Source organism: Somniosus microcephalus, chromosome 3 (genome assembly GCF_052327205.1).
Source record: "Somniosus microcephalus isolate GS21.2 chromosome 3, FLI_Smic_1.0, whole genome shotgun sequence".
Lineage (NCBI taxonomy): Eukaryota > Metazoa > Chordata > Chondrichthyes > Squaliformes > Somniosidae > Somniosus > Somniosus microcephalus.
The window spans coordinates 58,041,551-58,065,171 of NC_140989.1; the positions used below are offsets into that span (position 1 = coordinate 58,041,551).

A 23,621-nucleotide genomic window follows, 5' to 3' on the forward strand; every position below is an offset into this window, starting at 1 on the left:
TTTTCTTCCTCTAGTTCAGGACTGATGCCAGAAATCATTTCTTCATATACAAAAAAAGTGATCAATAAAAAAAATTGAAGAGATTAAAAACTCTGGAATCATTCAAGAGGTAGTTAGATACCATAAAGGAAAATTATAGCTTTCAATGAGAGGATGAGCTAAATGCGCAGAATGACCCCTTTCATCTGCAAGATACCTTTTTGCCAAGGCCAAATGCAGCACTCCCACCAACACCCCAGCTGAAATCAGCAATTTTTTATTTAAAAGATTGGAACAAAATGTTGTAAGTTAGGAGACAAAAGGGTCAGATTATCTAATAGGGTAATTTTAAAGATATAGACATTAATAAGACATTTCTGTCACCCTCAGATAGCTAGCCAGCTTGTCCTTAAATAGAAGTGCGAACACTACAAGGTGCACCATGTTAAAACGTGTCATGCTATAACTGATGAAAACCAAGTGCAGTTATGTTATTATTCAGCCTATTAAGTGATGCATCTGTAAGGGAAAGGAGTGAGGTAGCACATTTCATCCAAGGCGCATTTAAACGCTCGACATTTAAATGCAGAGAGAAAATTATTTGATTCAATGCATATCTGGAAGTCCCAATGCAGAATTACATTTCTTCATATAAATCTCCCATAAGGTTTTGAAATTATGCTGTGTGAATATTACATGAACACACTACATCAGTATGAAATTCATCTATTTAATTCATTTATTTTAATATTACTTGTTATAATAGATATAAATGTCATAACACACTAAGTGTTTGTACACTAAAGTGCAAACAGTGTAATTTCAAGGCTGGAATGTTATAGATGCCAACCACTGCCCCATTCACCAGAATCATCACCAGTTGAAAGGTGCATTGCTGAAGTGGAACATGAACAGGTTCCAGCAAATGCTAATGAGACTCAATCTTTTCAATAAGCCAAATTTTTAAACTGTAATACATTTTCTAGATATAAAATATGACAAAGCCACCAGTACTGGTTCTTATACATGTATAGCTTTCAAGCAAACACTGCCATTCTGTAACAAGGTGTGTGGTAATTTGGGATAATCAGTCTGGGAGCACAATCTTCATTCTGCTTCTTTTGACAGCTCAGCAGAAACTAGGAACTAAATGTGAAGAATGATGTCCTACATTATCAAACATGTCCTACCATATCAAATTGTATACCAAAAGCATTCCACTGCTGGCCCTGAACAGTTTAAAGCCTTATTCAACTCAAAAAAAGTAGAGTAACAGCAAGGTTACCTCAGTTACAACTTTACACTACATATTGAAACTTTTTCCAGTTTCCTCTACAAATGAGTTTTAATTGCAAGTCAGAAGTTTGCACTGAATGCGAGAGATGATGGACATTGAACACTGAGCTGAATAAAGTGTCACATCTGTGACGGTCTTGTTGGATGTTTCACTAAAGCCGATAGTTGGGCTCCTGAAACTAAAAAAAAATCCTACAATTTAAAGGTTTACTTCACACATACTACCTCATACCAATTTTGATTATATGTACAGTAATACACAATAACTAGTGCATTTATTGGGCACCCACATTTAAATTGCAGGTCATGAGGGAAATCATATTAAACATCAAGATACTTAATTAAAAAAGTCATTTTCTAGTTCACTGACTTGCCCTTTACAGCTCAGGAGCAATTCTAACTTAGAAAAAGAAAGTGATCACTTTTTAAATACCCATCATTTCACTGTGATGATCTAAAAAGTGACATGTCAACACTTCAGTTTCATTACTGTTTTATTTACAGCATAAATGTCACCATTGCAAAATTTCACAAAATATTGAAATACAGTATTAGGATAGCAACGCAACACTACTATCCTTGTACAAGTTTCATTTTTAAATTGCACAAACTTCAGTTTCATTACTGTTTGATTTACTGTATAATGTCTCCACTGCAAAACTTCACAAATATTGAAATATTAGAAGGATAGCAACAGTAGCACTATCCTTGTACAAGTTTTTTTTTTAATTGCACAAAAATATTCATAAGTATCCAGTGACATTTTTTAAAAATTTGAGTGTACAATTCTGTACAGAAAAGTTAAAACCTTCTGGTTTAGAGAGACTGGTAAACTATGATTGGCTCAGCTGTTAAGAAAATAAAGTTAACTGACCTTTACCAATAATAAAAAATATATTTAACTGCTTCCACTACAGCCGTCAGAAAATGGTAACTAGAACGCCATTGTTTGTGCGTCTTTTTTACTCGAGTGACTTTGCAAACTCAGCATAATCAATGTATCCATCATTATTCTTATCATCATCTCTTAAAACATCATCAATTAAACTAACGATTTCTTCCTCACGCATGGGCTGTCCTTGGCCACCACTTTCCTGCACAGAAAGGCAACACAATCAGACAAAAAAGTATAAAAATGTGTGAAGAACAAAAGCCATCAAATCACACAATTTGCCCATCTGAAATAAGTCAGCAAGTTTAAACAGTTTGTGTAATTTCAATTGACATTGGCACGTATCGTCAGTTACAATTATATATTTTAATGGGTTCTGCCTCAGAGAGACAGACAACCAATTACTAATGAAGATCTGTGGCTGGAGTCTTTCTTGTGTCCTGCACCAGAAATATTAACCTCTTTCTCTTTACAGACACTAACTGATCTGTACTTACTTTATTTTTTGTTTTTGTTTCATTAAATTACAATTAGCAGCCAAGTACTTTAACTGGCTCAATATTTACTATTCCAGTATAAAGCATGCTGGAATATTCATCACAATCATTTGCAGATAAGGAAATTGTGAACCATGTTCCCAGGCTGCAGTTATACTGCCACTTTTGCATTGATGAAAAGCACTTTCAGATGCACATCACTGCTAAATTGGCTGTATAACTCAGGTCCTGATAAAAAGCACAACATAACCAGGAAATGATAGACTCCTTCTCCTCCAGGAGGCCTCTGTGCTTTATACTGGGTGGAATACAACTCCAGCTCAGACTGTTGGGCTGCCAGGGTATTTAATTTAACATTGCATGTTTTACAGTTACAAGAGAGTGCATTCTGCCATCCACTCTTTTCTAATATTTAATAGCAAGTGGAGCTCTGATGTGTGTGCAAGCAGGCTCAGCCTTCAGTACAACTTGGGTTGTGCCAGCTGCACTTTCAGCTGTATAGGCATCAGTCTCATACTGGTACTGTAGTATAAAACTCACAGAGCAGCGGAGGAGGAGCAGACCTGACTGGGTACCAGAGCAGAGGCAGGAAATAAAGAGCGCAGTTGGAGAGGGGCCCAAACTCACTGAGCAGCAGCGGCAGAGCGGATCTTACTGGGGACCGGAGCAGAGAGAAAAAAAAAACCAAGGAGTGACATCACAGGACAGCATGTAGGTGATTGGTTGGTGAGCATTAGAGCATTTTTTTTGTCTCTAATCTAGTGCAGTGTTCTAAACTAAGAGCTGGGGAACAATCACTAATACTTTACTAAATTAATAACTTAACTAGATAAACTAATTAATACAACTCTAAATAATCACTTGATTAAAAACTTTAACTAATTTAAATTAACATATAAATTTTAAAAAACTATGGCAGGGCAGGCTATGTGTCTCTGCCTTCAGTCACTCCGGCTCAGAGTCATTGAGCTGGAGTGCGAGTTAGAGACACTCCAAAACATAAAGGAGGAGGGAGAAATTTCTGGACAGTTTTATCCAGAATACAGTCACACCCCAGAGGAAAGCACAGGTTCAGGAAGGGGAGGGTGCGACTGCTAGGGAAACAGGGAGCAGGGACTTAGGAGAGGTTGAGAAGGAAGTCCTGCAGACACTGATCCTGTCCAACAGGTACGATGTACTTGCTACCTGTGAGGACAAGGAGAAAGACTGCGGGGAGGACAGCCACAATGCAGACCAAGGTACCATCGCGCAGAAGGCTGTCCAAGGGGAGGAAGAGCAGAATAGAAATGTGGTAGCGATAGGGGATTCTATAATTAGGGGGATAGATAGCGTCCTCTGCAGCCAAGAATGAGAATCCTGAAGGGTGTGTTGCCTACCCGGTGCCAGAGTAAGGGATATCTCGAGGCGGCTGGAGAGGAATTTGGAAAGGGAGGGGGTAAATCCAGTTGTTGTCCATGTCGGAACAAATGACATAGGTAGGAACAGGGAGGAGATTGTGCTGAAAGAGTATCAGGAGTTAGGAGCTAAATTAAAAAAACAGGACCTTGAGTGTAATAATCTCTAAATTATTGCCTGAGTCACGTGCAAATTGGCATAGAAGCAGTCAGATCAGGAGAATTAACACGTGGCTAAAGGGCTGGTGTGGGACACTGGCACCAGTACTGGGACGGGACACTGGCACCAGTACTGGGACAGGAAGGAGCTGTACTGATTGGTCAGGCTCCACCTGAACTGGGATGGGACCAGTATCCTAGCAGAAAGGGTAAATAGGGAGGTGGCAAGGGCTTTAAACTAGTAAGATGGGGAGAGCAATCTAAAAGAAATTAAACCAACCTAATTATAAACAAAACAGGAAAGGAGAGCATAGTAAGGGAGGATATTGATGGCCAGGGAATAAATGGAGTTATAGATCAGGAGTGTAAAAAGATGGTTAAAAATAAAGTGAAAGGAACTGCTATTAAAAATGAGTTAAACTATCTGTAAAGCAATGCACACAGTATCTGTAATAAAATGGGAGCTGGAGGCAATCATGCGTTGCGAGAAACCAGACACAGTAGGGATTACTGAGACATGGCTACAGAAAAATTAAGACTAGGAATTAAACATTGCAAGGTATAATATATTTAGATTAGAAAAGATAGAGAGGGAAAAAGGGAAGGTGGAGTAGCTGTACTTATTAGGGATAACATAATGGCAGTAGAAAAAAGTGACACAGCTATCAGGCAAACAGAAATAGAATCCATGTGGATAGAGATAAAAGATAATGGCCCAGAACTTGGTGTCAGGGACTTGCCGCGCGTGCAAGCCCCCGATGTGCACTTACCCAGTGCGCCGACATCTGAAACCTGGCCCGCAGTGGATTTCCTGTCAGTGGCCCGGTTCGGATGTCGGCGCGCTGTGCTAACCTGACCCAGCGGCGTAGTTAGTGCGATGTGCCGGCTGGGATCAGGTGAGCACTGTTCAGCCAATCAGGGGAGGGGAAACTTCATTCATAAGTTTGAGAGTAAGAACTGTCAAACTCATGAAAAGTACTGCACCCCAAAACACTACTTAAACTTTAAATAAAATTTTAAAAAACATCCCAATCATTAAATTAAGTATAAATAAGTTTTAAAAAATAATTTAAACAATAATTTTTTTTTGAAAAAAATAAATTTTTAATAAAAAGGGTCAAAAACTAAACTTACCTTATTGTAGATTCTTTAAAATAATAAACCTGTGGGAAAAAAATTTCTAAATTGCACTAAAACACCACTTACCTGTAAAAATAAATACTTGTGTGCTTTTTACAAGTGTAAAGACCGGAGGCCTTTACACATGCGCAAATCCCCCAAAACAGAGGAAATCCAAGACGCACGCGCTGCCCCCTACAGCGCACGCGCTAGCCTCTTCACCTCTTGGGTTAGAGGAGAGGAAATGCCGGTTTTCAGCGCATGCGCTGTGCATGCTGAAAACCGGCATTTCCTCCGGCCAGACGCATGAGTACCCCTTCCGTACTCACGCGTTTGGGGAGGAATTACTGCCCCAATAAAGGATCAATCACACTAATAGGGGTAGTCTATAGGCCACCTAATAGTGGAAGGGAGGTGAAGGAAGAAATATGCAAACAAATTAGGGAAATTAGTAAAAAACATAGAATAATAATCATTGGGGATTTCAACTAACCCGATATTAATTGGACAGAAGAGGTAAAGGGGATAAGGGAATGGAGTTCCTACAATGTGTACAGGACTCCTTTCTAACCCAATATGTAAAAAGCCCATCAAGGGAGGATCCGCTATTGGATCTAGTAATGGGGAATGAACCAGAGCAGATAACAGAAGTAAAAGTAGGGGAACATCTAGGCAATAGTGACCATAATATAAGTTTTAAAATAATAACTGAGAAGGACATAAGTATGACGAAGACCAGAGTAATAGATTGGAGAAAAGCTGATTGAGGGGCTGAGAATAGAACTTGGGAAAATAAAAATGGACAACAATATTGGCAAACCATGATGTAGAACAGCAATGGGGAACTTTTAAAACAGTGTTCAGAGTCCAGGAAAAATATATTCCGCTAAAAAACCAAGAACAAGCTAAATGCTGGTGAGACACCATGGATGAATAAAGCCATAAGGGAAAAATTGAGGGTAAGGAAAGAGGCATACATTAAGTACATGGACAGCAGGAGAGAGCATGATAAGGGAAAAGATAGAGATGGATGGGATGGGAATAGGACCACTAAGGGATGGAGAGGATAATACCGCAGGCAGTGATAGAGAGATGGCAGAAATATTAAATAATTACTTTGCCTCAGTATTTACCAAGGAGATAGAACAGGTGGACATGACATTGGATCGCGAGATTAGTAATGAAATAACTGCATTTAAAATAAAAAGATATATATTAAATAAACTAATCAAACTCAGAGGAAAAAAAAAACCTGGTCTGGATGGATTACATCCCAGCATTTTAAAAGAATCTAGGGAAGGGATAGCAGAGGCATTATTACACATATTTAATAATTCATTAGAAAAAGAGGTGTAGTGCCAGAGGACTGGCGGATAGCTAACATAATACCTATATTTAAGAAGGGAGATAGAACATGTCCAGGGAACTATAGACCAGTCAGCTTAACATTGATGGTAGGAAAAATAATGGAATCCCTACTAAAGGAGAAAACAGAAGAGCATCTAGAAGCCAAAAATATAATAATGAATAGTCAGCATGGATTTCAAAAGGGAAAGTCTTGCTTGACCAACCTTAATGAATTTTTTGAAGAGGTAACAGAGAGAATAGACAAGAGTAATGTAGTAGATGTAATTTATCTAGATTTTCAAAAGGCCTTTGATAAGGTACCACATAATAGACTAATGACCGGAGTCAAGGGACAAGTAGCAGAATGGATAGTTAGCTGGCGTCAAGACAGAAAGCAGAGAGTAGAGGTAAAGAGTAACTAACTATTCACTGTGGCAGAAGGTGGGTAGTGATTTGCCATAAGGATCAGTGCTGGGACCACTGTTGTTCACAATTTATATTAATGATTTAGACTTTGGAATCAAAAACACAATTTCTAAATTTGCAGACGACACCAAATTGGGGGAGATAGTTAATACTGAGGAGGACTGCAAAAAATTACAGGAAGTAGCACTGAGTCCAATTCGACAGAGTACTGCTTCTACTGAGTACTAAACTGTGAATTTGGTGAGTGAGGGAATTCGGTGCATTGAGGAAAGTGGTGCTGTTCTGGTATTTGAAAAAACAAGGAGCGGTCAGAGAGAGGGAGCATGAGGCAGCGATACCCGAGAGCCAAGGTCTAGAGACATTCATTATAATTAATAGTTTAAACAAGATACTGATTAGCTTTTGAAAGAGGGAAGAGACATTTTTTAGATCATGTATGGGCAGCTGATACCTGTTGCTTGCAATTCCTGCGCCATGTGGGAACTTCAGGACACTTCATGTGTCTTGGGGGACTGTGTGTAGGAAGTGTTTCCAGATGCTTGAGCTCGAGCTCAGGGTTTCCGAGCTTGAGGGGCAGCTGGAGTCACTGTGGAGCTTCAGGGAGGCGGAGTGTTTCCTGGGCCGTATGTTGCAGAAGGTGGCCACCCCGCAGGCAGAGAGAGTTCAGGATAGTAAATGGGTGGCCATCCGGAAGAGTAGGAAGGGGCAGGAAGTGCAGGAGTCTTCGGGTGTGCGTCACTTTCAAACCGGTACACAGCATTAGAGACTGCTGGGAGTGACAACACCTTGAAGGGGTGCACCAATGGGCAAGGGACTGCAAGGTGGGTGGGGGGAGAACAACAGCAAAGCGTAGAATTGCAGTTATTTTGAAGATTCCATAGTTAGGGGGACAGACAGACATTTGTGTAACCGTCATCATGAGTCCCTCATGGTGTGTTTCCTCCCTGGTGCCAGGGTAAGGGATATCACGGAGAGGGTGCAGAATATTCTGCAGGGGGAAGGGAGTGAGCCAGACAGAAGTTGTGGTACATGTCGGTACCAATGACAGAGGGGGCAGGTTTTGAAGTCCTAGTCAGACTTTCAGGAGTCAGGGAGGGAGTTAAAAAGTAGGACCTCAAAAGGAAGTAATCTCTGGATTACTCCTAGTGCCACGCGCCAGCGAGAGTAGAAATAGGAAGATAGGGAGGATCAATGCGTGGTTTGAGGCATGGCGCAGGAAAGAGGGCTTCAGATTCTTGGGGCATTGGGACCAGTTCTGGGACAGGAGGCACCTATTCAAAAAGGGACAGGTTGCACCACAACAGGACTGGGACCAATGTCCTCGCGGGGAGGTTTAAATTAAATTGGCAGGGGGGTGGGCACCAGCATATAGAAGTAGAATAGAGGAATAAGGTGCATAAAGGAGGGAGTGTTGGATAGTACTAGAGAAGGAAGTAGTACCATATTAGATAGGAGTAGACTAAGAAGGACTATGAGGAATACAAAGACAGGTTTGGAATGCATATATGTAAACACACAAAGTGTGGTGAATAAGGTTGATGAGCTACAAGCACATTTAGCCATGTGGGAATATGATGTAGTGGCAATAATGGAAACGTGGTTTAAAAATGGTGAGGACTGGGCGCTTAATATTCACGGATACAAGGTGTTCAGAAAAGATAGGGAAGGAAAAAAGGGAGGTGGGGTGGAAGTACCAATTAGGGAAGACACTGTGGTGTTGGAAAGAGAGGATGTCCTTGAGGGGACAGAATCCATTTGGTTAGAGTTGAAAGGGGTGTGATCACGCTTTTGGGGGTATTTTATAGGCCTCCAAATAGTGAGAGAGAGATAGAGGAGCAAATCTGCAGGGAAATCAGAGAGATGTGCAAGAACTATAGAGTGGTGTTATTGGGGGACTTTAATTACCCAAATATCGATTGGGATAATGTTAGAGTAAAGCTAAAGGAGGGGGGAGGCATTTCTGAAATGTGTTCAGAACTTCCTTGACCAGTATGTTCTCGGCCCAACTAGGAAGGAGGCATTGCTAGATCTGGTGCTGGGGAATGAGGCGGGCCAAGCGGGCCAAGTGGACCAAGTGTCTGTGGGAGAACACTTGGGTAAGAGTGATCATCATAAGGTTTAGATTAGTAATGGAGAAGAGCAAGGAACAATCTAAAGTAGAACTTCTAAATTGGAAGAAGGCTAACTTCAAATGGGATGAGAGGGGATCTAGCCAGGGTAAAATGGAACCAAAGATTGACAGGAAAAACTGTAATGAAACAATGGGCGATCTTTAAGGAAATGTTTCAGGTAGAGGCTAGGTACATTCCAACAAGAGGGAAAGGTAGGGGAATCAATGCTAGAGTTCCTTGGATGACGAGGGAGATAGAGAATGTTATGAAACAAAAAAAAAAGAGGGTGTATGATGCGCGTCAGGTCAATTCTTCAAGTGAGAACCAGGCCAAATACAATAAGTTGAGAGGGGAAGTGAGGAGCAAAATAAGACTGGCAAAGAGAGAATATGAGAATAGAATGGCAGTTAGCATAAAAGGGAACCCAAAAATCTTCTACCGGCATGTAAATAGTAAACGGGTAGTAAGAGGTGGGGTGGAGCCTATTAGAGACAAAGAGGGTGATATATGCTTAGAGGCACGGCTGGAATACTTAATGAGTACTTTGTATCAATGTTTACTAAGGAAGAGGAAGCTGACAAAATATCGGTAGAAGCTGAGATGGTAGAGGTAATGGATAGGGTGAAAATTGATGGGCAGGATGTACTGGAAAGGCTGGATATGCTTAGAGTGGATAAGTCGCCTTGTCCGGATGGCTTGCATCCTAGGTTGCTAAGGGAAGTGGGGGTGGAGATAGCAGGAGGGATTGCCATAATCTTCCCTAGATGCAGGGGAGGTGCCAGAGGATTGGAAAGTGGCAAATGTGACACTCTTGTTTAAGAAAGGGTGGAAGGACAATCCTAGTAACTACAGGCACTTTACAGCCTTCTGGACTCAACATAGAGTTCAACAATTTCAGACCATAACCTCTGCCCCTGTTCTTTTTTCTTCCATTTTTTTTTTCTCTCTCCTACTTGGCAGCTGTCTTTCATTCTGCCAGTGCCATTTACACTTCATCTAGAGCCATCTTTTGTTTCTTAACTTGTCCCATTACCATCTCCTTTTGCCTTGCAGCATCTCTTAATGGGGGAGAAATTGGGTGAGTAGCGCCACCTGTTAGCGCCTAAAGAGGCAGTCAGTGGCTGTAGCGCCACTGGCTGCATCTCCGGCGATATTCAGTAGGGGCGCTAATGGTGGCGTTAGGCATTTGCGCTGCGCCGCCACCGATGAAGTCATCGGTGTGCGCAGCGCCCCATTCGTGATATTTGGTAGCGAACGCCGCAGTTGCGCCGCTCGCTACCCGCGCCCGGTTCATGGGGCCTTACTGTGCCGGCAGCGGCGCAAGTTAAGGTGGAGGTGCGGGGCGGCTGCTTTTTCGGCGGCCGCCTGCCAGCACCTCCGTCCCCGGCCTCCTAACCCCCCCCCCCCCCCAGCGGCATTGCCGGCTGTTTCCCGAGAGCCCGGCACTTCTCCTTGGTGCCGGGCTCATTTGCCGGCACTCGCGATCAGGGATCGCGCTGTTGCAGGCACCTCCCCCTTAACAGTGGGAGGAAGGCCTGCAGTACCGCAGCGTGCCGTGCCGCAGCAGTTTCAGCGCCCTAAGAGGGACGCGGAGCGCCTCGAGCCTCGCCCCGTGTCCCTCGAGGGGCAATGAAACTGAATATCTGGCGATCGGTATCACTCCAATCGCTGCGCTAAATCCTGCGCTCCGCCGACTTTTGCGCCCCAACCCAATTTCTAGGCCAATGTCTCAATCTCTCCTGCCTTCCATCCCATCACAGACTTTCCCTTTTGGTCTTTCCTCCCCTCCCCCCTATCCCTGCCCCACACCCGCTTAAAAACCTGTTCGATCTCCAGCCTTTTCCAGTTCTGATGAAGGGTCGTCGACCTGAAATGTTAACTCTCTCTCTCTCCACAGATGCTGCCTGACTTGCTGAGTATTTCCAGCATTTTCTGTTTTCATTTCTAGTAACTACAGGCGGTCAGTTTAACATCAGTGGTGGGTAAGGTTTTAGAAACAATAATCAGGGAAAAAATTAACAGGCACTTGGAGAAGTTTAAGTTAATTAAGGAGAGCCAGCACGGATTTGTAAAAGGCAGATCGTGTTTGACTAATCTAATTGAATTTTTTGATGAAGTAACAGGGAGGATTGATGAAAGGAATGCAATGGATGTTGTCTACATGGATTTAAAGAAAGTGTTTGACAAAGTACCACATAAAAGGCTGGTTAACAAAATTGAGGCTCATGGAATAGGAGGGTCTGTGTCAGCTTGGCTAAGAAATTGGCTTAAGGACAGAAAACAGCAAGTCGTGGTAAATGGTTGTTTTGTCAGGCTAGAGAATGGTAGACAGTGGTGTTCCCTAAGGGTCAGTGCTAGGACCACTGCTTTTTTGATCATTTGGATATTGGAATACAGAGTAAAATTTCAAAATTTGCTGATGATACCAAACTTGGAGGTGTGGCAAACCGTGATTATGATGCCAATCGACTGCAACAGGACATAGAAAGGCTAGCAGAATGGGCAGACAAGTGGCAGATGGAATTTAATACAGAGAAGTGTGAGGTGATGCATTTTGGCAGAAGGAACAGGGAGAGGCAATATACACTTAATGGCACAGTTCTAAAAGAGTGTGCAGGGACAGAGGGACCTGGCGGGTTCATGTGCATAGATCTTTGAAGGTGGCAGGACATATTGAGAGAAGAGTTAGCAAAGCATATGGGATCTTGGGCTTCATAATTAGAGGTACTGAGTACAAAAGCAGGGAAGTTATGCTGAACCTTTATAAAGCTGTGGTTTGGCCACAACTAGAGTACCGTGTCCAGTTCTGGTCACCACACTTTAGGAAGGGTGTGACGGTCCTGGAGAGGATGCAGAGGAGATTTGCCAGAATGGTTCCAGGGATGAGGGATTTTAGCTACAAGGTTAGGTTGGAGAAGCTGGGGTTGTTCTCCTTGGAGTAAAGGAGGTTGAGGGGAGATTTGATAGAGGTGTACAAGATTATGACGGGTTTGGATAAGGTAGACAGAGAAAGGCTGTTCCCACTAGTTGATGGTACAAGGACTAGGGGACACAGATTTAAGGTTTTGGGCAAGAGATACAGGGGGATGTGAGGAAAAACTTTTTTAAGCAGTGAGTGGTGAGGACCTGGAACTCGCTGCCGACGATGGTGGTGGAAGCGGAGATGATCAATGATTTCAAAAGGAAATTGGATAGGCACTTGAGGGAAATAAACTTGCAGGATTACGGGGATAGAGCGGGGGAATGGGACTGACTGGATTGCTCTACAGAGAGCCGGCATGGACTCGATGGGCCGAACAGCCTCCTTCTGTGCCGTTATGGCTCTATGACTATGATATTAATAAGCTTGCAGAATGGGCATATAATTGGTAAATGCAATTCAACACAGATGTGAGGTATTACATTTTGGTAGGACGAATAGGGAGGTCATTTATTACTTGGAGGGCGCGAGTTTGGGTGGGGCAGAGGAGCAAAGGGACCTCGGAATACAAATACACAAATCACTAAAAGTAGCGACACAAGTTAACAAGGCCATAAGAAAAGCAAACCAGGCACTGGGGTTTATTTCAAGAGGGATAGAATTGAAAAGTAGGGAAGTTATGCTAAACTTGTATCTAACCTTGATTAGACCACACTTGGAGTACTGTGTACAATTCTGGTCGCCATATTATAAAAAGGATATAGAGGCACTGGAGAGGGTGCAGAGAAGATTTACAAGGATGATACCAGAAATGCGAGGGTATACATATCAGGAAAGGATGAACAGGCTAGGTCTCTTTCCGCTTGGAAAAAAAAAGGCTAAGGGGCGAGGGTCTTTAAAATTATGAAATGTTTTGCTAGAGTAGAAAGAGAATGTTTCCATTTGTGGGGGAGAATATAACTAGAGGCCATCAATATAAGATAGTCACCAAGAAATCAAATAGAGGATTCAGAAGAAACTTCTTTACCCAGAGAGTGGCGAGAATGTGGAACTTGCTACCATAGGGAGTAGTTGAGGCAAATGGTATAGATGCATTTAAGGGGCGGCTAGATAAGCATATGAAGGAGAAGGGAAGAGGGTTATGTTGACAGAGTTAGATGAGGAAAAACGGGAGGAGGCGCGAATGGAGCATAATCGCTGGCATGGACTGGTTGAGCTGAATGGGCAGTTTCTGTGCCATTTATCCTATGTAATCCTATAACGGGATCCCAAGAATGGAGCGCATAGACCAATAAAGACTAAAATGTATCATTTTTTGATATACTGTATTTTTTAAAAAGGAGTTTACACAACACTCACTCAGATTTAATGGGAAATGAAATTTAATACTGCGAAATGTACAGTAATGCACATTGGTCAAAATGTAATATGTATGCAATGAATATACACAGGGAGACTTCAAAAGAATCTGGTAATCACTTCCAGTTCCAGTGAATAGCCGAGTCATACAGACCAGGAAAGTTTTAGGTTTGATCCCCAGTCTGTACGGAGTTAACAGATTTCAGCTACTAAACCAGAGAGGAGAGATGCACGTTCTCAGTAACATAATATTTACCTCTTTGTGTACATGTGTAATAGCCGATATTAATTCCAATCCATCAAGAAGATTATTCCCATCATAATCATGCATTTTGAAGTAATGAAGTTGAAGTTCTTGTGGTGTCATCTCAGATTCTGGTTTGTCGATCACACCATCTAAATGCTCCATAATATGACTGCAAAATTAATGAAACCACATTCATTACAAACAGTGCATCTTCCATTTAAAACAGTAATACTGTATGTGGATTGAGAACTGCAGTAGCATTTCTGCCATGATAAATGTTTGTTCTGCGAATAGTATCAATCATGGAAAGATACGCTGTGACAAAATACATTCCTCTCATATCTCATTGACATACAGCAAAAAAAATCCACCCTCTTTTCAACATCATAATACAACAACATTTCGCAGGGAGGTCTGAGATATGAAGTTCCAACAACAATTTGTATTTATAGAACACCTTGATTGTGGAAAAACATGCCAAGGCACAGCAGAGGCATAATCAGGCAAAAATGAATGCCAAGCCCAAGGAGATATTATGAGGGGGGTGACCAAAAGATTGGTCAGAGGCAGGTTTTAAGGAAGGTCTCAAAAGGAGAAGACGGAAGTGGAGGTGTGGAGAAGTTAAAGGTGGGAATTCCAGAGTATAGGGCCTAGAAAGTTGAAGGCACAGCTGCAAATGATGGGGCAGGAGGAATGCAGAAGAGTTCAGAGTGGGATGAGTGCAATGTTCCTACACCAAATAATGCTTCTTAGTTTTCTGGAATGTTAATCATTCTTTAAATCATTTCAGCCAAGCACGCTCCAGGACATGGTCAATACTGAGCTGGAAAATAACAAAGCTTTCTGGTTAAACTGATAACATCAAACCTCCACTCAACTAATATTTTGAAAACTGGCATTTGTCAACAGCCAAAGTGCAGATCTTTTAATTTAATTTCAAAATAATTTGTATTGCTTCAAATACTTCTGACTACATTTTATATTTCTGAGTTTCCTTCAAAGTAACAGAATTACTGCACAGAAGAGTTATTTGCACTAGACTTACTGGCTGCAATTCCACATCTTTGAACTGAAAACAGCCGATCTAGTGATGCAATTTTGTTTTGATGGAAGGTACGGGGAAAAAAAATAGTAAATCCAAGAAAAGGGTCAAAATAAGCACAGGAATATCAATAAAATAATAAAAAACCAGATAGCTTAATAATGACTTCAGATCAACATTTCAATCCATGAACTAGGTAAATAAACACATTGTTTTATGTAGTTGCTCATTGACTGACCTGGTGACCACTATCATCTACACAGGTCACCAGCATCTACAACTTCTGAAAGGTCATAGGGTAGATTTTCCTCATCCCTACATCCGAGGGGAAAAATAAAACTAGCATTCCCCGGGCACAGTGAAGAAGAAAAATGCGGCAGAGAGCCATTATGTCAGATCTTCACCTATACTATACGGTCAAGATTTCTTGGAGCTTTGCCTGCTGATATAACTGGGCCTGCACCTGGACTAGGCGCAGGCCCAGTATCCTTATTATAATGAGGTGGGAGATATCCTGCCATTCTGCCTAATTTTGTGATGGCCAAGATTGTCAGATGCCCCAGCCTGATTGCACCTGAAGATACCTGGTATGTGAGGCACCCAGACACTGGACCGCCTGCAACAATCCACAGAGGAAACCAAAAGGCAGCCAAGTTTCAAATTTGTTAGCACCCTTCAGAACAATTTGAGATGCTTGGGATCTTGGCTCCACACCAGCATCCAAGACGCAGCTACACGTCTCAGGTCTGCAGCTGCACTCCAGTTTCTTCCCAGCTTTTTAGGCACACAGCCCAGCCAGAGGGCTGGCCTGTTACTGAGCCATGGAAATGGAATGGGGAAGGGGAGGAAAGGGTGAGGGGTAGAGAGAGACAAGCAAAAACATTCAAGTAGCTCCTTCCTCACAGGTGCAACCATCTAATATGCACTGTCCTATTAAGATACCCAATGGGCACCCCTAGAGGACATCCACCCTTATGTCTTTTAAGGAGGGGGCAGAGAGAAAACAGGGTGTAATATTGTAACAAGCCACTATTGTCACTACAGATTTTGGATATCAAGACCAATACACTGTAAATGTTGTAGGATCAGCTCAAATTATTCCCACCAATACCAGTACTTCACCTTAGCATTACAGTGCTCAAAATACATTTCGCAGACACAACCAAAGCTTGGAGGGATAAACTCTATAATTGGAAAAAGTACACAGTAAAAGTAGTCACATTATAACATTTCACATGCTTACAATTACTACTTTATGATGAAATCCTAGAAGTGCTATTTCTCCCATTTTAGTCTTCTCAGCGAGACAGTATGCTTGTTCAAAACAATTTTCATGTCTTACAAGCGTTCATTGAAGTACTGTAGATTTTTTAAGGGGTGACATTGTGCCACAGTTCAGAATTAGTGCAAACTTTTGCAACAAATTTCCTCCTGTTACCGAGGTGCTATTCATAGTTGTGCAGCTGGGTAGTGTCAAGGAAATCTCCCAGAAGGCGACTTCTAAATTAAACTGCTTGAGGGCTGAGAGGGGCTAATAAAGTTATTTTAGGAAGGAGGATGAGGGGGGGAAAAAAAGCAGGAAACAGAGCAAGTACATTATAGGGGGAGACAGAGACAGAACCTTAAAAAGGGCAATTAAATCTTTTCTGAGGGAAAGATAAATGTATGAAGTGGTCAGCCAACAAACGGTACAACATGAAACATGCCAAAGTTATGATGCAAAGCAAAAATGGAAAAAAAAACTTCCAAATTAACAGATTCTGTTAAGTGTAAAGCTACTGTTCAACTTAGCAATATCTGGGAAATTAAAATGGAATTACTGCATTACACAAATAGAGAAAACTCCTTTACTCCAATTTATTCTCTATACTGTAGAAACAGTGAGTTACATACTCTTTGTCTTGAACAAGGTTCTTATCTAGACGAATGTTCGGTCGATGACCCTCAGTGATTTCAGAATCATGCGGTAGATGACCTTGAGCTAGAGTTGAAAACGGATGCTGCCTGCCCCATAGTACAAGACACAAGAACCCTACGAAGCAGCTCCTCACAATTCTACTCCAGTATAACATGATGCAGATCCTGTATAACAATGATACATTATAAGTTTATTCCCAAAAGGAGCATCAAACTGTTGAAACCCTTAACTTTGTACAAAACATTAAAATACTTGTGTATCCTGTGGTAGCTTAACCTGGGAACAGAGAACCTCCATTTGAAATTTTAAAATGCAGAATTGAGCCCCACCAAAAAAAAAGGTAATTTATTTGACTGCTGTTTGATGGATATCGGTAGGTGTGCAAATTGGCTGCCATATAACGACTGCACTTCAAAGTGTAATTCATATAAAGCAGAGACATTTGGCAGAGTTATGATAGGGCTCATTACATATGCAAATATTTATTTCTAGCCAGCCAGACAGCACGTACCAAGAACTCCTCCCAAGTTGCATGGTGAGCATGACAACTCACCACAAAAGGCACTGTCAGCAACCACCTGACCATAGAATGAACATACATCATACTTTATGGAACAGTGGTTCCACCTTGGCCGTGGTAGGCACCAAAGTTTGAATACACAAGCACGTTTGCATATCTGGTTTCAAGGTAACATTTCCAGTGGCTTTCATTCCAAACTTCATCAGCCCAAAAAATAAACTCAGACTTCAGCCGCAGCTCAGTCGCTAGTATTCTCAGCTCCGAGTCAGAAGGCTGTGGGTTCAAGTCCCACTCCAGAGACTTCAGCACAAAAAAAGAGGCTGACACTCCAGTGCAGTACTGAGGGAGTGCTTTCCTGTCAGAGGTGCCGTCTTTCGGATGAGATGTTAAACCGAGGCCCTGTCTGCTCTCTCAGGTGGATGTAAACGATCCCATGGCACTATTTCAAAGACGAGCAGGGGAGTTATCCCCGGTGTCTTGGCCAATATTTATTCCTTAATCAACATTACTAAAAGAGAGTATCTGGTCATTATCACATTGCTGTTGTGGGAGATTGCTGTGTGCAAATTGGTTGCCACATTTCCTACACTGCAACAGTGATTACACTTCAAAAAGTACTTCATTGGCTGTAAAGCACTTTGGGACGTCTAGTGGTCATGAAAGGCGCTATATAAATGCAAATCTTTCCTTTTTTCTTCTTCCACAACAGTGAAGGACACATGCAGTCTGGTTGATCAATAATCAATGGTTCACTGGAGTACTACACTTTGACTCAGCTTTTGAATTACTGAGTCTGTTACATAGGGCTGGCTCAGTTCCAAAGTCCCATTGTCAGGAATGTCACCTCAAGCCTAACTGCAAAGTGACCCCACGTCCTGACGAAGAGTTTCGGCCAGAAACGTTGACTCTATTTCTCTCTCCACGGATGTTGCCTGGCCTGCTGAGTTTTTCCAGCATTTTCTGTTGTTATTTTGGATTTCCAGCATCCGTAGTATTTTGCTATCCCACATATTTAAGAATGGAAGAACATAATCATTAGGAGCAGGAGTAGGCCATACGGCCTCTTGAACCTGCTCTGCCATTCAATAAGATCATGGCTGATCTTCGACCTCAACTCCACTTTCCCGCGCAATCTCCATATCCCTTGATTCCCCTAGAGTCCAAAAATCTATCTGTCTCAGCCTTGAAAATACTCAACGACTGAGCATCCACAGCCCTTTGGGGTAGAGAATTCAAAAGAGTCACAACCCCCCACCCGAGTGAAGAAATGCCTCCTCAGTCTTAAATGGCTGACCCCCTTCTCCTCAGACTATGCCCCCTAGTTCTAGATTCTCCAGCCAGGGGTAACAACCTCTCAGCATCTACCCTATCAATCCCCCTCAGAATCTTACATGTTTTAATGAGATCACCTCTCATTCTTCTAAACTCCAGAGAGTATAGGCCCAATCTACACAATCTCTCCTCCTAGGACAACCCTCTCATACCAGGGATCAATCTAGCGAACCTTTGTTGCACCGCCTCTAAGGCAAGTATATCCTTTCTCAGATAAGGAGACCAAAACTGTGCACAGTACTCCAGGTGTGGTCTCACCAGAGCCCTGTACAATTGCAGCAAGGCTTCCTTACTCTTGTATTCCAACCCTCTTGCAATAAAGACCAACATGCCATTTGCCTTCCTAATTGCGTGCTGTACCAGCTTGCTAATTCTCGGTGTTTCACTCACCCAGGACAGTTGGCCACCAGTTGACACTAATTCGGGAGATCCTCACACAAGTCCAGGAGGCAGAGGTCTCAGAAGGGTGAGATGTCAGATGAATAAGGTGAGGGGTCGAGGGGGTTGATCCAGATTGATCTTGCAGTAAAAGGCTGCAGTGGCGGCGAATGAAGAGGCAATGGAGAGTGTTGGGGGGCGGTGGGGCAATATACCATCCACCCGCCCACTGCACGGGTCCTTCCCCCTGCCCCTTTGACCTCCTCTCCGATTGGCGCAGCCCCGAACATTCCGAGCGGCCCCTGTGACGACGCGCGCCCTGATTGGCGGACGCGCCCGTCAAGCATCCCTCTGCCGTCACACACAAACAGACGCGGCCGGGTGAGGGTCGGAGGACACGGGGTAGAAATCAAACAGAGAGAAAATAAAGTCCGCCCGCGCGCCACCGCCTCATTAACACTCGGCCGCTAAATCGGCTCGTCGTGTTTTACCGGCCAATACGCCAGATACATCCCAACAAAAGACCGCCGGCTGCGGATTAGAATATAATATTAGCATAATAACCAGCTTACCGCCGCTAACTTCTTGTCCGCCGCCTCGGTTTGCCAGCCTTCGAGAGTCGAAGTGACGCGCGATTTCCGTTATTTATTTGATTTTCCTAACTCACTTCGAACTGCGTCCGCTGAAGAGGGGAACCTTTGAACTTACGCCCAGGCCCTGCCCCCTTGGCGGTTGATTGGCGGGCCAGCCCGTGTCACGTGGCCGCAGTGTGAGCGGCGTGGCAGCTTTTCCAGTCCGCCACGTGTGTCCCCGGGGGTGGTGCTAGTCAGCGCCTGACAGAACTGTGAGGCATATCCCATTACCGGTACAGGTCTTCTTCTTCTTAGGCAGTCCTTCGGAACCGAGGATGATTTGCTTCCACATTAAAAATGAGTTCTCAGGTGACTGATGAGTCCAGCGCGGGACCTACAGTCTCTGTCACAGGTGGGGCAGATAGTGGTTGAAGGAGCGGGTGGGTGGGGTGCTTGGGTTGACGTGCGCTCCTTGCGCTGCCTGTGCTTTGCGTCCGCTTGCTCCCGGCGAAGAGACTGGAGGGGTACAGGTTGCCAGTCTGCTGAAAGGTTAGAACTGAAACCTTAACTTGTCTGTTCTCTTAACAGATGCTGATTCGACCACGGCCGCCAACCCCATAGTTCCCCAACCCCGCACAGGCCGCTTCTACCTCCTTCCCAAGATCCACAAACAGGACTGCCCTGGTAGACCCATCGTTTCAGCCTGTTCTTGCCCCACAGAGCTTATCTCTTCCTATCTCAACTCTATTTTTTCTCCCCTTGTCCAGTCTCTTCCCACCGACATCCGTGACTCTTCCGACACCCTCCGCCACTTTAACAGTTTCCCGGCCCCAACCACCTCCTTTTCACTATGGACGTTCAATCCCTCTACACCTCCATCCCCCACCAGGATGGCTTGAGGGCGCTCTGCTTCTTCCTTGAACAGAGGCCCAACCAGTCCCCATCCACCACCACCCTCCTCCACCTGGCTGAACTTGTTCTCACATTGAACAACTTCTCCTTTGACTCCACTCATTTCCTCCAAATCAAAGGTGTTGCTATGGGTACCCGCATGGGTCCTAGCTATGCCTGCCTGTTCATGGGATATGTGGATCACTCTTTGTTCCAGTCCTACTCGGGTCCCCTCCCGCACCTCTTTTTCCGGTACATTGATGACTGTATCGGTGCTGTCTCCTGCTCTCGCCCTGAACTAGAAAATTTCATTCACTTTGCTTCCAATTTCCACCCTTCCCTCACCTTCACATGGTCCATCTCCGACTCTTCCCTTTCCTTCCTCGACTTCTCTGTCTCCATCTCTGGGGATAGGTTATTGACTAACATTCACTACAAGCCCACTGACTCCCACAGCTATCTGGACTACACTTCCTCCCACCCCACCTCATGTAAGGACTATTCCATTCTCCCAGTTTCTCCGCCTCCACCGCATCTGCTCCGACGATGCCACCTTCCATACCAGTGCTTCTGACAAGTCTTCCTTTTTCCTCAACCGAGGATTCCCCTCTACTGTGGTTGACATGGCCCTCGACCGTGTCCGTTCTACCTCCCGTACTCCTGCCCTCACCCCTGCCTCTCCCTCCCGGAACCACGATAGAGTTCCCCTTGTCTTCACCTTTCACCCCACTAGCCTCCACATTCAACGGATCATCCTCCGCCACCTCCAGCGTGATCCCACCACCAAACGCATCTTCCCCTCACCTCCCCTTTCAGCATTCCGTAGGGACCGCTACCTCTGCGACACCCTAGTCCACTCCTCTACCACCCCCAGCACCCCTTCCCCTTCGCCCGGCAACTTCACGTGTAAGCGCAGGAGATGCAACATATGCCCTTATACCTCCCCCCTTCCCACTGTCCAGGGCCCCAAACACCCCTTCCGGGTGAAACAGCGATTTACTTGTACTTCTTTCAATTTAGTATACTGTATTCGCTGCTCACGATGTGGTCTCCTCTACATTGGGGAGACCAAACGCAGTTTGGGTGACCGCTTTGCGGAACACCTCCGTTCAGTCTGTAAGGGGGACCCCGAGCTCCCGGTGGCCTGTCACTTTAATTCACTGCTCCATTCCCACTCAGACCTCACCATCCTCAGCCTCTTGCACTGTACCATGGAAGCTCAGCGTAAGCTCGAGGAACAGCACCTCATCTTTCGATTAGGCACTCTACGGCCCTCTGGACTCAACATAGAGTTCAACAATTTCAGATCATAACCTCGGCCCCTATCACATATATATATATACAGGAAACTTTGTGATATCTGGCACCGACGGGACCGAGCTGTTGCCGCCCCATCAAAACTGCCGGACAAACCAGCGGTACTGTTAAAACATACGGAGCTCATATCTAGCAACAAACCCTGTGCTTCTAAACAGTCGGCCGTAGCTTGCAAGCGTCTCTGTAGCTAAGCAACAGCTTTAGCTAGACTTTGCAGAGCCTGACTGGTGAAAAAAAAGCAACGAAAAGAAAAAAAAACTTACTGAACCAACTCCTGAATTTTGCCAGTGGATCGAGCATTCCAGACAGTTAATCTCCGGATAAACCAAAGTTTCCTGTATATTTTCTTTTTTTTATCCACACTTTTTGTTTTTTCTTCCCTCCCTTCAGCTGTCCTTCATTCTACCAGCGCAATTCACACCCCATCTAGAGCCATCCTTTGTTCCTTAACCTGCCCCATTTCCACCTCCGCTTGCCTTGAATATCTCTTAATGTCTCTCAATGTCTCTTAATCTCTCCTGCTTTCTATCCTATCACTGACCTTCCCTTTTGTTCTTTCATCCCCTCCCCCTTTTCCCAGCCCCCAAACTTGCTTTCCATTTTCCTGCTTTTTTTCCTGTTCTGACGAAAGGTCATCGACCTGAAATGTTAACTCTGTTTCTCTCTCCACCAATGCTGCCTGGCCTGCTGAGTATTTCCAGCGTTTCCTGTTGTTATTTGTTGATTAGACAGCTCAAGTGTTTCCAGCATTTACTCTTTTGAATCCAGTGTCCATTTAATCCTTACAGCCCTTCCAATTTGGGAAAATTTTAATTGTTTTTGCCTTCTTTGGTGCATTTTGAAGTACACTATGATTTTTTTTCTTTGCTTCTTTTTGATGTACTTTCTCTTTTTTTGTCCACCTCAATCGTGCATCTTTATCAGTGTCAGCTGTGGCTCAGTTGGTAGCGCCCTCGTCTCTTTCTTCTTTCTTTATCATCGTTCACGTGTGTTTGTGTAGACCCTTTCATTCAAACCCTGAACTATGCCATGGAACTTGAACTAGTTAAATTAGAAAACTCAGTACAATCCACAATAGGTGTGTCTGCGGTGAAACAGATAAACATGTAAAATAAAATGTGCTACATGGTACAGAGAAAAATGCCATTAAATAAACTGTTCTGTAACCAGTATGAATTTACAACATTGCTTCTCTCGCAGTATTACTACCAATTGTACACAGAGGCTGGTATCGCTGCCATAGGCATGAAGTGCAGCGTTGCGGGCAGAGGGGCCCACTCTGCTCTATTAGCAGTTGGACTTGGATAGGAGCAGGACCGATGGGAGAAGAGACTGACTCACACTTTTGTCAGCAAAAGTTTGGACATTCAGCCAGCTACGAAATGCTGATGTCGGTGTACAACACCACTCACTTGTTCCTTCATTGCTTTGTTGCCACTCATTGGACATAAACTGTATTGTGTGTGTGATGAAATATTCCATTCATCACTGCCTCATCACTGCCTGTGACTGTGGTTGGTTTCAGGTTCCCCCTTACCATTGTATTGCCTGTGACTGTGGTTGGTTTCAGGTTTCTCCTCACCATTGTATTGTGTATTGGAATGTATGGAATGTGTTGTGTGTAGGACTCCGCCCATACCTGGCCTCTATGTAAGCCAGCTCAGTCTGGCCTCACAGCCAGTACTGCAGACCTCCAGGGAAGATACCTCTCTCCACTTCTAAGTTAATAAAAGCCTTGTTTTGTTTCGCTAACATCGAGTCTCGGGATTATTGAGGCACATCAATTTTATTAACTTATTTTTCAACACAATGGATCAACTCCTGAAACCCGAACGTTTGGATTTGGATCAGCATGCTCCGGACGCATCAGCACGCTTCGGACACTGGTTTATGTGTATGGAATTC

At 43.8% G+C, this 23,621-nt stretch overlaps 1 protein-coding gene across 4 annotated transcripts; it reads right to left on the reverse strand.

Moving 5' to 3' along the window:
* Positions 1-1,751: 1,751 nt before the first annotated feature.
* Positions 1,752-19,663, reverse strand: mcfd2 (multiple coagulation factor deficiency 2, ER cargo receptor complex subunit). Of its 4 annotated transcripts, none has more exons than XM_085980594.1 (4): positions 19,509-19,663; positions 16,682-16,870; positions 13,756-13,915; positions 1,752-2,369 (listed from the first exon to the last, which is right to left on the reverse strand). In XM_085980594.1, exons 2-4 carry the CDS (start codon positions 16,858-16,860, stop codon positions 2,238-2,240), a joined length of 471 nt encoding a protein of 156 aa, XP_085836720.1. In that variant the 5' UTR covers positions 16,861-16,870; positions 19,509-19,663; the 3' UTR covers positions 1,752-2,237. The 4 variants fall into 4 exon arrangements, with proteins under 4 accessions (XP_085836720.1, XP_085836728.1, XP_085836736.1 ...); XM_085980602.1 differs by lacking the exon at positions 19,509-19,663 and adding an exon at positions 18,949-19,173; XM_085980610.1 differs by lacking the exon at positions 16,682-16,870 and having other exon boundaries at positions 19,509-19,655.
* Between the last annotated feature and the right edge of the window lie 3,958 nt (positions 19,664-23,621).

Coding starts and splice junctions, on each gene's coding strand:
- mcfd2 (XM_085980594.1), bottom strand. CDS start 16,860: ATGTTATACTGGAGTAGAATTGTGAGGAGCTGCTTCGTAGGGTTCTTG. Junction 13,916..16,681: donor AACCTTGTTCAAGACAAAGA/GTATGTAACTCA, acceptor TTAATTTTGCAG/TCATATTATGGAGCATTTAG. Junction 2,370..13,755: donor TTACACATGTACACAAAGAG/GTAAATATTATG, acceptor CTTTCTGTGCAG/GAAAGTGGTGGCCAAGGACA.